Raw genomic sequence first — 14,935 nt, 5'->3', positions numbered from 1 at the left:
CACCCTGTTTCATCCCTTTTTATTCATTCAATCTAATTTGGAATGTTGACATCATTTTTGACTTAACCATTAACCCTGGAAGTAAATTTCACATCCTCACATCGCTCTGTATAAAGTTCCTCCTGCCCTTTGTTTTAAATCTCCAATTTAAAAAAAATCTATGCCCCTCGTTCTTGACTTCTCAACTACTGGAAACGGTCTGCTTCTATCTACCCTGTCCCATGCTTTCATAATTATATCACAGAGAATATCTTGGGGCAAACACAGCAAACTTTACATTTTGAAACACATCTTCCCCATTCATTCAACCACCACATACAAAAGGGACATTGCATTATCCAATCTGGAGGGGGGCGGGGTTGTAATTACCTTGGAAAGTCCCCACCAGACTCTTTGTCCTCCCATTAAAGATTACTGAGAATATTTTTAGATTAAAAATTTCCAGGGATTGGTGAAAATGTTTGGTGAGAGGAAATCCACACTTTGTACTTTTAGGTTTGAATCTGAAACTGGAATTGATCCAAATGCTTGTGTTTGGTATAAACTGTGAAGCAAGAGCCCAGGGTGAGATTGCAACAGTTTGGACTTTAAGGCACTGGACAGTGATATTTATTGACACTAGTGCTATGCCTGCAATGGCATTGAGGCACAGGTTGGAGAACACCCGATCTTACCTGTATATATCTGACACTCACAGATTTGTTTTGCACTTGAAGAACAGCAAAGCTAGTAGCCACAGTGCTTGAAGCTAATGTGCCATGACATTTGTGAATGGGTCCATAATCCTTGAAGATCCTGTCTTCCATGTTAGCTGATATTGTTAATTGTTTCCTCTCCTCAGATACTGTCCTCCAAATCATCACCCCTCCTCAAAACAGCCACCCTTGACCCCTCTGTCCTTGGAAACTACTGCTGAGTCTCTGACCTCCCTTTCTTCTCCAAAGTCCTTAAATGTATTATTGCCTCCCAAATCCGTGCCCGTCTTTCTTGCAATTCCATGTTTGAACCCCTCTAATCAGGTGTCCATTCCTGCTATAGCACTGAAATGACCCTTATCAAAGTCACAAAGGACATCCTATGTGACTGTGACGATGATAGACGATTCCTCCTCATCCTTCACAACTTGTCTGCAGCCTTTGACCGCAATGTCTTTCTCCAATGCCTCTTTTCCGTTATCCAGCTGGGTGTCAAATGTTGTTAAAAGACCGATATAAATGTAAGTTGTTGTTATTGTTGTGAGGGAATTGTCCATAACTGGGAGGACAAACAGCAACCACTATCTATTCAGTATATGTCTCTCAATACAACCGACAAAGAGGCTGAATTTTCACTCATCTCCAGCTTTTCAGTGATCTTGACCTCCTAAGGCTATAGTCATGAAGGGGCAGGCAGCTGTGCTGTATGAACCTCTCTACTGACATCAACTCTAGGATCGCAACCAGTGCTATGCCTGAACCTTGTCCCGTTTAAACTAAGAAGTCTTTTCAGCTGGCTGGTCCTGAAGCAATATAAAAACATAGAAACATAGAAAATAGGTGCAGGAGTAGACCATTCGGCCCTTCGAGCCTGCACCGCCATTCAATGAGTTCATGGCTGAACATGCAACTTCAGTACCCCATTCCTGCTTTCTCGCCATACCCCTTGATCCCCCTAGTAGTAAGGACTTCATCTAACTCTTTTTTGAATATATTTAGTGAATTGGCCTCAACAACTTCCTGTGGTAGAGAATTCCACAGGTTCACCACTCTCTGGGTGAAGAAGTTTCTCCTCATCTCGGTCCTAAATGGCTTACCCCTTATCCTTAGACTGTGACACCTGGTTCTGGACTTCCCCAACATTGGGAACATTCTTCCTGCATCTAATCTGTCTAAACCCGTCAGAATTTTAAACGTTTCTATGAGATCCCCTCTCATTTTTCTAAACTCCAGTGAATACAAGCCCAGTTGATCCAGTCTTTCTTGATATGTCAGTCCCGCCATCCCAGGAATCAGTCTGGTGAACCTTCGCTGCACTCCCTCAATAGCAAGAATGTCCTTCCTCAAGTTAGGAGACCAACTCCAGGTGTGGCCTCACCAAGGCCCTGTACAACTGTAATAACACCTCCCTGCCCCTGTACTCAAATCCCCTCACTATGAAGGCCAACATGCCATTTGCTTTCTTAACTGCCTGCTGTACCTGCATGCCAATCTTCAATGACGGATGTACCATGACACCCAGGTCTCGTTGCACCTCCCTTTTTCCTAATCTGTCACCATTCAGATAATAGTCTGTCTCTCTGTTTTTACCACCAAAGTGGATAACCTCACATTTATCCACATTATACTTCATCTGCCATGCATTTGCCCACTCACCTAACCTATCCAAGTCACTCTGCAGCCTCATAGCATCCTCCTCGCAGCTCACACTGCCACCCAACTTAATGTCATCTGCAAATTTGGAGATACTACATTTAATCCCCTCGTCTAAATCATTAATGTACAGTGTAAACAGCTGGGGCCCCAGCATAGAACCTTGCGGTACCCCACTAGTCACTGTCTGCCATTCAGAAAAGAACCCATTTACTCCTACTCTTTGCTTCCTGTCTGCCAACCAGTTCTCAATCCACGTCAGCACACTACCCCCAATCCCATGTGCTTTAACTTTGCACATAAAGCAAGGCTACACCCAGAGCTGACTAGGGACCTAGGAAGAGCACATAATGTACTGGCTCAAGCTATAATTTTCTTCTGTAGTTAAGGAAGCCTAATATGTTTAATAAGCTTAGAACCTATTGTGCAATATCTTGAGGAAATTCTGAAGACTCAATTCTTTGATATGGGTTGACATCAAGGTGTCCTGCTGACTATGTGACAAAGAAATGTACTGGTCCAACCATATGGGAAACAAGGTCTCGAATAGCTGTAGAGATGAAATCAAAACTTTCTTTTGAGGGATTTTTTTTGATAGGTGACTTTCCTAATGGTTAGGGGAAAGGAGCTGGTGGGAGTCTGTGTTAAGTTTCAACTCCATAGATACTTTGATCATGGTGCTGGGTTCCGGTATTGTTTAGCTGCGACTCTGAGTTGTGTGTTATATTAACTGAATTTTTTCCTGTTCGTTGCTGTTAATTATTTTTATAACTTTTTGGATATGCTTCATTAAATTACATCTGATTCATAGTCATTCTATTCCTGGAATGCCATACAGGCATGCAGCATTATTGATTGAACCAGAGATTGAAGCTAGCTGTCCAAACAGATCGACATTAACGGTGTCTGAAGTATATTTTGTTCAAACACAAATTTAGTTTTGTCCCAATGATGCGGTTAATTGAGCAGGTAGTGACTATGAATGAAAACTTGGTACTGAGTTAATCCAATAATTTTTTGCCTTCTCATATTAATGAGGAGTTTTCACTTTCATCTGTTGATTAGTTTTACCCACTGATAACATTTGGTTGCCACCGGAATAGTTTTTGTTGAGTTATCATTCACTTCTGGGTGTAAGTAAAGCATGCAACAATTGCAATTTAGGATTCACTTTCCTTGCCCTCACTCAATTATAAACTTTAGCCAGAACACCTATTCACTATATACTGTACTAAACTGCTGTATCGAAGAAAATTAGTGTAAAACTTAAGAAAGATTTAATAGAATCATAGAATGTTACAGCACAGAAGGAGGCCATTCGGCTCATCGTGACTGTGCAGGCTCTTTCATAGAGCTATCTAACTAGTCCCAATGTCCTGCTCTTCCCTCATAACTCTGTAAATCTTTTCCCTTCAAGTATTTATCCCATTCCCTTTTTAAAGTTACTATCAAGCAGTGCATTCCAGGTCACAGTAACTCGCTGCGTAAAAAAAATGTTTCCACATGTCAACTCTGTTTCTTTTGCCTTAAATCTGTGTCCTTTGGTTACCGACCCGTCTGCCACAGGAAACAGATTCTCCTTATTTACTGTATTGAAACCGATTTTGAACACCTCTATTAATAGTACAATTGCATAGTGGTTATGTTACTGGACGAATAATCCGGAGAAGTGAGTTCCAGTCCCACCCTGGCAGTTTGTGAATTGAATTCAGTTAATTAAATAAATCTAAATAAAAAGCTAGTATCAGTAATAGCAACCAATCAGATTGTCGTTAAAAACCCACTGGTTCACTAATGCCCTTTCGGGAAGGACACCTGCCCTCCTTATCCAGTCTGGCCTCTATATGACTCAAGACCCACAGCAACTGCACTCTGAAATAGCCCAGCAAGCCATTCAGTTGTACCAAGCCACTACAAAAAAGGCATAAGAAAAAAACATCCAGATGGACCGGCTGGCATCAGATTCAGACACGACAAAGGCACACCAGTCCACTCGACCCTGCAAAGTCCTCCTCACTTGTCCCCAAATTGGGAGAGCTGTCCCACAGATTAGTCAAACAACAGCCTGACATAGTCATACTCACAGAATCATACCTATCAGCCAACATCCCAGGCTCCATCACAATGCCTGGGTATGTCCTGTCCCACCATCAGGACAGACCGGAGATGGCGGAACAGTGGTATACAGTCGGGAGAGAGTGTCCCTGGGATTCCTCGACATTGACTCTGGATCCCATGAAGTCTGATGGCATCAGATCAAACATGGATTAATCCAGGACAGTCAGCATGGATTTGTTCAGAGAAGATTGTGTCTGACTAACAAGGAAGGTTGATGAGGGTAACACATTTGATGTGGATTTTAGCAAGGCTTTGGATAAGGTCCCACATGGCAGACTGGTCAGAAAAGTAAAATCCCATGGGCTCCAAGGGAAAGTGGCAAGTTGGATTCAAAACTGGCTCAGAGGCAGGAAACAAAAGGTAATGGTTGACGAAGAGTCTGCACAGAGTGATGTTAAACGGATTGCTTCTAAACAGAGTGTTAAAGTTGGGAATTTGGAGAGAGTGTAAGTCTCTGGTAAGAACTGGGTGAGTAATAGCTGTAAAAATTTACATTTAGTTTAACATTTTAAGTTTAACTTAGATCTTTAAAAAATGTAGTTAACAGAAACTGCCTGCCAGTGGCAGTTAACTATAGGTCAGCTATAAGTGTTTGTCTTGAAAAGGTGCTAATTACTGTGAGCAAGGAACAGAGATGGCACTTGTAACTTGGGTGTGGCTCCAACAGTATAAAAGTAAACACTAGACTGCTGTACAGAGTGGTCTTAAACACAGTACTTCTAAACACAGTTGGGGATTTGGAACAGAATAGAAAGGAGGTACTGCTGCTGCTTTTTGCCTCCAATACCTGTAGTACTTTGTGTTACAGGTAAATATTTAATTTCATTAACCTATAACTTAAACTAGATCTGGTAATTAGTTAAAAACTAAACTATAAGCTAAGTTAATTAACTAAATAAATAAAACAAGGTTATATAGGGATGGCAGTGCAGGTAGTGTGCTGCAACTGCAGCATGTAGGGGTTTGTGGAAAAAAAGAACAAAAAAAAACAAAAAAGGGCCTTGAGAAGTGTTTGGAGTGTCCCCCAGATCAGGGGGCACTTGATTTAACTGGTTAATTTTGTTTTCCACAAAAGAGTTGTAGGGGTTTGTGGAAAGCATCGTGATCCTGGATGGCAACGTCTGCAATAACTGTCTGCATTTGAGCTCAGAGTTGTTGAGCTGGAGTTCTAAGTGCTGACATTGTGGGGGAGGGGGAGGGTTACCTGAACACTTTGATTCAGGAGGCAGTCTTGGGTTAGGTAGTGGTACAGGTCTCGTTAGTGGTCAGGGACAGGAGGGTGTGACTGCAAAACAGGCATGAAAGGAAACCGCAGGTGCTGTGCTGGAGGAGCCTCAGCCTTTGCCCTTATTCAACAGGTATGAGGTTCTTGCTGCCTGTGTGGATGAGGGCAAAGTCTGTAGGGTGGGTGAGCAAACTGACCATGGTATACAAAGCCATTCAAGTGGGGGAAGGGAAAATGGTGAGGGACAATATAGTCAGCCGCGACCGGGAATTCTGAAAGCTCTGGTGTCTGCCCGGTGCCAGGGTTAAGGATATCTCCGTGCAGTTGGAGAAGAACTTACAGAAGGGGAGGATCCTTTTGGTGTGGTCCAGGTAGGAACGAACAACATAGGTACAACTAGGAATGAGGTTCTGCTGAGAGTTTGAGGAGCTAGGGTCCAAATTAAAATGTAGAACTGCAAAGGTAATGATCACTGGTCTGTTCCCTGAGCCATGTGCAAATTGGGATAGGGTCAAGCAGATCAGAGTGGTGTGGGAGGAAGGGTTTTGAGTCATGGGGCATTGACCGGTATACTGACTGCAAAAGCTTCTGTAAATATGTGAAGAGAAAAAGATTAGTGAAGACAAATGTAGGTCCCTTGCAGACAGATTCAGGTGAATTTATAATGGGGAACAAAGAAATGGCAGACCAGTTGAACAAATACTTTGGTTCTGTCTTCACGAAGGAAGACATAAATAACCTTCCAGAAGTACTAGGGGATTGAGGGTTTAGTGAGCAGGAGGAACTGAAGGATATCCTTATTAGGTGGGAAATTGTGTTGGGGAAATTGATGGGATTGAAGGCCGATAAATCCCCGGGGCCTGATCGTCTGCATCCCAGAGTACTTAAGGAAGTGGCCATAGAAATAGTGGTGATCATTTTCCAACAGTCTATCGACTCGGGATCAGTTCCTATTGACTGGAGGGTAGCTAATGTAACACCACTTTTTTTAAAAAAAAAGGGAGGGAGAGAGAAAATGCGCCTAAACCTGGAACTTGCGATCAGTCTTGATTTCTTTTGACAGATCGCATGCATCCCCGAGAAGGACCTCCACAGGCTATTTGCCCAGCGAATGTCCTTCAAATTCTTACGCCTGGTAAAAGCAGGATAAATGCCTGCTCTCACCAGTGTATGAGTTTTAAAAGATAGAAAAATAAAATGTTATCACTCATTTTTATATTAAAACCCTTCCATGAAGATAAGTTTGTTAAAACATATTTTAAAAAAAATCATTTTTGTCAAACATTTAATTCAATTTCAATTAATTTTAAATATTTGATGCATTTTTTTAATTTATTCAATGTGTTTGTGTTTTGGGGTATCCCCATTCATAATTATGGCATCTTCGTACAAACTGAATTCACAATGGGAATACTCCACTTTGATAGTTTGACCCGGCCCACGTGAACCCACTGATGCGATACGTGGGCCTCTACGCACAGGACCAGAAGTTTTCATACCTCTGGGACCACCAGGTACTTTTGTAAACATTTTTGCGGTCGGAGGCATCTGCCCCTCCGACTACAATTTCAGGGTCACAAACTCTAGGGGAAAAGTGATCCATCGTGACTAACTAAAGAAGTTAAGAATAGTATTAAATTAAAATATGCTTATAATGTTGCCAAGAATAATTGTAAGCCTGAGGATTGGGAGAGCTTTAGAGACCATCAAAGAATGAGAAAAAATTGATAAGGGAGAAAATAGAATGAGAGTAAACTAGCAAGAAATATAAAAACAGATTGTAAGAGCTTCTACAAGTACGTAAAAAGGAAGAGCGTGGCAAAATTAAGTGTTGATCCCTTAGTGGCTGAGACAGGAGAAATTATAATGGGGAATAAGGAAATGGCAGAGACTTTAAACAAATATTTTGTAGCTGTCTTCACAGTAGACATACAGCATACCAAAAATAATGGGGATCCAAGAGACTAGTAAGAGGGCTATAATTTCCAAACAATCTGCTAGCGTTGGACTGCCGCCCAAAATACGCTAAGATTCCCAAAATTATCACCAGCGAAAAATTTCCCCAAAAGAGAAAAATCCACCCAGTGGAAAAAAAATGGGCCTTGCACCCCAATTCTTGGCGGAAAAATCGAATCTTGGGTCGATTGGGTGGTTCTTTTTTTAAAAAAAAAAATGGGTGCTAATTACTAAAAATTTACACCGAGGCTGTGGGTTGGGGCCTAGGAGGAGAATAACACACAAGATTTTTCGTAAAACATTCTCAGGACCCTTTGCAGTGATTTAAGTGAAAGAGAATTTAAAAATAATTAGTTAAAAACCCATTGACTTTTTTTGGCAGGGCTACTTACCTACTGCCCAGCTCCGCTGATTCTCATGGGTGTTTTTTTTCAACTTACCTACGGGTTACCGCTGAGCCAAAAATCGGACGATAACGGTCTATGGATGGTGCACGCCGGCGGTCCGCTCCCCAGCGGTACATCGAAACCGCCAGCGGAACTCGGCTGGGGAAAATTTTGCCGACCTGATTCTCGCCCAAAATGGCCAATACCGCCGAGAAACTGGGCGACTAAGCACTGGAAATTCTAGCCCTGAGGAACTTAAAGTAATTAATATCATTGAGAAAATAATGGGACTAAAAGCCAACAAATCCCCTGGACCTGATGACCTAGATCCATCATCATCATAGGCAGTCCCTCGAAGTGAGGATGACTTGCTTCCACGCCAAAAAGGAATGAGTTCACATGTTTCAATGAAGGAGCTAATATTCCAGATCCCGAACTACATCTTGGAGGGTGGAAGATGCTTGAGCGTGGATTTTTTTAAATGTGTGGTGGCCATTGCACACCAGCCACCACACGGGCTTGACAGAGCTAGGTCTTGGTCCAGTGGCAAGGATTACCCAAGACAACTGGAGACCAGCTCTGTGCACGGACCAAATACGCACACATAGCAGTGTGGGCTGGCCCATGCTGCCCCTGGGCCCTCTCCTCTTCTGGGCCCCAGACTCTCGCCTCTGCTGGGCCCCGGTCACTTCCTTCTACAAACTCTCGCCGCTCCTTCGCCCCACCTGCTGTGCCTGCCCGCACTTCAATCAGCGACCTGACTTCGCAGCCGTTGCCCTCCTGCAGTGGTATGCCGCCACACGCAGCTCCCTCTGATGGCCCCGGCCTGATGATGGTCTTTCAGGCCAAGACTGCACCAATTTCCAAGCCGGGCCGCCACATGCTGCTCTCTCTAATGCAGCCTTTCACAAGGTGGCTGCAAAGACAGTGGATGCATTGGTTGTGATCTTCCAAAATTCCTTAGATTCAGGAATTGTCCCAGTGGATTGGAAGGTAGCAAATGTAACCCCGCTATTCAAGAAAGGAGGGAGAGAGAAAACAGGGAACTATAGGCCAGTTAGCCTGACATCAGTAGTCGGGAAAATCCATTATTAAGGAAGTGGTAACAGGACACTTAGAAATCATCTGATTTAGCAGAGTCAACATAGTTTTCTGAAAGGGAAATTACGTTTAACAAATTTATTATTTTTTTGAGGCTGTAACTAGCAGGCTAGATGAAGGGGAATCTGGATGTAGTATATTTGGATTTCCAAAAGCCATTCGATTAAGGTGCCACCATAAAAGGTTGCTATGTAAGATGAGGGCTCATGGAATTGGGAGTAATATATTAGCATGGATAGAGGATTGGTTACAGGACAAAGAGTAGGGCTAAATGCATCATTTTACGGTTGGCAGGATGTGACTAGTGGGGTGCCGCGAGGAACAATGCTTGGGTTCAGCTGTTTACAATCTATATTAATGACTTAGATGAAGGGACTGGGTGTAATGTATCTAAGTTTGCTGACTATACAAAGCTAGGTAGGAAAATAAGCTGTGAGGAGGATGCAAAGAGCCTGCAAAGGAATATGGACAGGTTAACTGAGTGGGCAATAAGGTGGCAGATGGAGTATAATATAGGGAAATGTGAGGTTATTCACTTTGACAAGAAGAATATTTTTTTAAATCATAAACTATTAAATGTTGATGTTCAGAGATTTAGATGTCCTTGTATAGGAAACCGAGTTAGCATGCAGGTACAGCAAGCAATTAGGAAGGCAAATGGCATGTTGGCCTTTATTGCAAGGGTGTTGGATACAAGAGTAAGGAAGGATTGCTACAAGGTTTGCTACACCTGGAATACTGGGCACAGTTTGGTTCCCTTATCTGAGGAAGGACATATTTACCTTAGAGGCGGTGACACCGAGGTTCATTAGATTGATTCCTGGGATGAGAGGGTTGTCCTTCTGGGATGAGAGGGCTATAGCGGGGGAGGAACTTAATACAATCGCAATCACTAAGGAAGTGGTACTCCGTAAGATAATGGAACTAAAGATGGATAATTCCCTGGACCTGATGGCTTGCATCCTAGGATCTTGAGAAGTAGTGGCAGGGATTGTGGATGCATTGGTTGTAATTTACCAAAATTCCCTGGATTCTGGCGCGGTCTCAGCAGATTGGAAAACTGCAAATGTAACACCTCTCTTTTATTTAAAAAAGGAGGCAGACAAAAAGCAGGAAACTATAGACCAGTTAGCCTAACATCTGTGGTTGGGAAAATGTTGGACGTCCATTATTAAAGAAGCAGTAGCAGGACATTTGGAAAAGCATAATTTGGTCAGGCAGAGTCAGCATGGATTTATGAAGAGGAAGTCATGTTTGACAAATTTGCTGGAATTCTTTGAGGATGTAATGAACAGGATGGATGTGGTGTATTTGGACTTCTAGAAGGCATTTGACAAGGTGCCACATAAAAGGTTATTGCACAAGATAAAAGTTCACGGGGTTGGGGGTAATATATTAGCATGGATAGAGGATTGGCTAACTAACAGAAAACAGAGTCGGGATAAATGGTTCATTCTCGGGTTGGTAATCAGTAACTAGTAGGGTGCCGCAGTGCTGGGACCCCAACTATTTACAATCCATATAAATGACTTGGAAGAAAGGACCGAGTGTTGTAGCCAAGTTGACAATACAAAGATGGGATTCCTCAACAATGTGTGGGGACACAAAATCTGCAAAAGGACATAGACAGGCTAAGTGAGTGGGCAAAAATTTGGCAGATGGAGTATAATGTTGGAAAGTGTGAGGTCATGCACTTTGGCAGAAAAAAAAATCAAAGAGCAAGTTATTATTTAAATGGAGAAAAATTGCAAAGTGCAGTACATTGGGACCTGGGGGTACTTGTGCATAAAACACAAGGTTAGTATGCAAGTACGGCAAGTGATCGGGAAGGCCAATGGAATCTTGGCCTTTATTACAAAGGGGATGGAATATAAAAGCAGGGAAGTCTTGCTACAGCTATATAAAGTATTGGTGAGGCCACACCTGGAATACCCCATATAGTTTTGGTTTCCATATTTACAAAAGGATATACTTGCTTTCGAGGCAGTTCAGAGAAGGTTCACTAGGTTGATTTCCGGGGTTGACTTTATGAGGAAAGGTTGAGTAGGTTGGGCCTCTACTCATTGGCATTCAGAAGAATGAGGTGATCTTACTGAAATGTATAAAATTATGAGGGGGCTTGACAAGGTGGATGCAGAGAGGATGTTGCCACTGATAGGGGAGACTAGAACTAGAGGGCATGATCTTAGAATAAGGGGCCGCCCATTTAAAACTGGGATAAGGAGAAATTTCTTTTCTTGGAGGGTTGTAAATCTGTGGAATTTGCTGCCTCCGAGCTGTGGAAGCTGGGACATGGAATAAATTTAGGTGCGATACAGTTTCTTAACCGATAAGGGAATAAAGGGTTTTTCTTAACCAATAAGGGGTTATGGGGAGCGGGCAGGGAAGTGGACCTGAGTCCATGATCTAATCAGCCAAGATCGTATTAAATGGCAGAGCAGGCTCGAGGGGCCGTATGGCCTACTCCTGTTCCTATTTCTCATGTTCTTATGTTCTTAGGAGAGATTATGTAGATTGGGCTTGTAATCTCTGGAGTTTAGAAGCATGAAGTGATGTCATTGAAACATAGACGATTCTGAGGGGGATTGACAGTGTAGATGCTGAGGTTATTTCCCCTGGCTGGAGAGTCTGGAACGAGGGGGCATAGTCTCAGGATAATGGGTCGACCATTTAAGACTGATGAGGAATGTCTTCATTCGGAGGGTTGCGAATCTTTGGAATTCTTTCTTCCAAATGGCTGTGCATACTGAGTCATTTATTATATTAAAGGCTGAGATCAATAGATTTTTGGACTCTCGGGGAATCAAGGGATATGGGGGATCTGGCAGGAAATTGTTGAGGTCAAAGATCAGCCATGATCTTACTGAGCAGGCCCGAAGGGTCATATGCCCTACTCCTGCTCCTAATTCTTATGTTCTGAAAGCTGTAGACTGCAGGAAAATATCACTGGACAGGTCAGGTGGGCATAAAAGTGGCAAATGGAATTCAATAGATGGTGGCTCCATGAACATTCCCATCCTCAATAATGGCGGCGCACACCACGTGAGTGCTAAAGAGAAGCCTGAAGCGTTGGCAGCCAGAAGGGCCGAGTGGATGATCCATTCCAGCCTCCTTCTGAGGTCCCCACCATCTCACGTGATATTAAACAGCAGTGCACCAGATACAGCAAAGGCTATGGGCCTGACAAAATCGCGGCTGTATTGCTAAAGACTTGTGCTCCAGATCTAGCTACACCTCTAGCCAAGCTGTTCCAGTACAGCTACAACACTGGCATCTACCTGGAAAAATAGAAAATTATCCCGGTATGACTTGTCCACAAGAAGCATAACAAATCCAAACCATCCAATTACCACCCCATCAGTCGACTCCGAATCATCAGCAAAGTGATCGAAGGTGTTGTTGACAGTGCTATCACACGGCACTTACTCACCAATATCCTGCTCAACGATGCTCATTTTGGCTTCTGCCAGGACCACATGGCTGCAGACCCCATTACAGCATTGGTCCAAACATGGAGAAAAAAGCTGAATTCCAGAGGTGAGGTGAGAGTGACTGCCCTGACATCTTGGGCTCATAAGTGGCAAGTGTCATTCATGCCACACACCTGTCACGCAATCACCATCTCCAACAAGAGAGAATCTAACCATTTCTCCTTGACATTCAATGGCATTACCACTGTTGAATCCCCCACTATCAATATTTCTCAGAAAATTAACTGGGCCAGCCAGATAAATACTGTGGCTACAAGAGCAGGTCAGAGGCTAGATATTCTGTGGCGAGTGACTCTCCTTCTAATTGCCCAAAGCCTTTCCATTACCTACAAGACACAGTCAGGAGTGTGATGGAATACTTGCCCAGATGAGTGCAGCTCCAACAACACTCAAGATGCTTGACGCCATCCAGGACAAAGTACTCCTGGCACCTAATCCAACACCTAAAACATTCACTCCCTCCACCACTGGAGCAATGTGGTACAGTGTGTACCATCTACAAGAGGCACTGCAGCAACTCGCCAAGGCTTCTTCAACAGCACCTCACAAACCCACGACCTCTACCACCTAGAAAGACCAGGACAGCAGGCACATGGGAAAACCACCGCCTCCAAGTCATACATCACCCTGACTTGGAAATATATCGCTGTTCCTTCATCGTCACTGGGACAAAATCCTGTAACTATCTCCCCAACAGCACTGTGGGAGAACCTTCATTACATGAACTGCAGTGTTTCAAGAAGGTGGCTCACCACCACCTTCTGAAGGGCAACTAAGGATGGGCAATAAATGCTGGCCCTGCCTGTGGCACCCACATCCCATTAATAAATAATAAAATAAAAAATCCCTTTTTGATGACCAGCTCTGTGAGCTCCTAATTGAAACATTCCAAGCAGCTTGGAGGCAGGCTCCCATAACAGAAACCAAGTGAAAGATTTACTGAGATTGTATTCTGGTGCAGATCAGGTCCTGTATCTGAGGTGCTGTGGTTGGGATTCACTCAATGTGCAGCCTCAAACACTCGGCGGCAGGCGACCTAGTCCTAGAATTATTTACTCATCATTTCAGTATTATAGTTTAATCCATAGAATTATCACTACATTATTTATTAGTTGGACTTGCTGAACTAGTGTGTTCAATAAGTGAAGAGAACGGTGAAATGATGAGCAATTATCGTGGCAGTAGAGTGATTGCAACATAATCTTTCACTATCAACACCTTGCAAAAACTTGAGGAGAAAAAGCTTGGGTCTGTGAGAAGCAATTATATGCTATAATGATGCTTGTTATAGAGAGGCTGCAGTCTAAATACATGTTATACTACAGCAATGCAATGCAAAATAATATGTCTTCTATGCACACAGGATACTAATTTACCGATTGTGAGGGCTCAGGTTTAAGGTAGAAAGGTCTCCAAGGATAATTTCCACAGATGTGCCAACAGTATAAATAAGATGCGGAGATTTACCGTAATTTGTGCTAGCTGCAGTGTACTTGTTGCTGGATTTGCGAATTATATTTTCATGGATTTGATACCACTCATTTTCATTATTGCACCTGTTCAAAGAAAACACAGGGAAAATAAGACCGGTTAGAAATCTTTTCTCAGTCAGCGACAGGGCAGTCAAAGACTTGTACAAAAGCTCGATGCATCATTTCACACGAGCACGAAAAACAAGGCTGAGAAGATTGCTCACTGTAGTGCAAGATTAGCCGAATGACAGCGAACTGAAGCTAAGCGTTAGCTGTCATGTTTTCAGCTGTCATATAACCATGTGAGTTAGAGAGACACATGACAGAGCGCCATGTTTTACTACAGACTGACAGAAACAATTGTATTATTTGTGCACATAATGCAGTCAATGACTATGTTACAGTATGAGCAGACAAAGATACCGGGGCCAATTTTCAGCACCTCACTGCCCGCTGCCACCGACTGCCGCCCACTCCTGCCGACATTCCTCCTGCAGATCTGCCCTGTGCCACTTTTGGGGCGGCCTGGAGCAGGCAGGAGGGGAGAGCGGACGGGAACCGCCCACTGATGTCAGCGAACGGCCGAGTAGCGCAACTGACTTCCCGCCCGCTAAGCTCCCAGATTCCTGGGGTGGGAGTTGGCAGGACTCGGCGGCAGAACGGAGGTAGACCACTGGCTGCAGGCTGGTCTGTTCCTGATGGTAAGTCTGAAGAACCTGGGGGAAAAAAAAGGTAAATGAACATTTTAAAACTTTTTCTCAACGGTGACTTACCTGCATGGGGTCCCCTGAATGTCTTCGGATAGTTTTTGTAATTTTTATTTGTGATTTTGTTTGCA

General features: G+C 43.3%; 1 protein-coding gene across 10 annotated transcripts in view; it reads right to left on the bottom strand.

Annotated features, from left to right (window-relative positions):
• Positions 1-14,935, bottom strand: part of dock3 (dedicator of cytokinesis 3) — a 1,878,236-nt gene that overhangs the window by 585,704 nt on the left and 1,277,597 nt on the right. For all 10 annotated transcript variants that reach the window (XM_070895785.1, XM_070895788.1, XM_070895786.1 and 7 more), the window contains one exon: positions 14,093-14,181. In XM_070895785.1, coding sequence (XP_070751886.1) covers positions 14,093-14,181 — 89 coding nt within the window. The remainder of the gene's footprint in view (positions 1-14,092; positions 14,182-14,935) is intronic.

The sequence above is a fragment of the Pristiophorus japonicus genome, chromosome 12 (assembly GCF_044704955.1).
Source record: "Pristiophorus japonicus isolate sPriJap1 chromosome 12, sPriJap1.hap1, whole genome shotgun sequence".
In the NCBI taxonomy this organism is placed as follows: domain Eukaryota; kingdom Metazoa; phylum Chordata; class Chondrichthyes; family Pristiophoridae; genus Pristiophorus; species Pristiophorus japonicus.
This window is presented reverse-complemented; position numbering and strand designations above follow the sequence as displayed.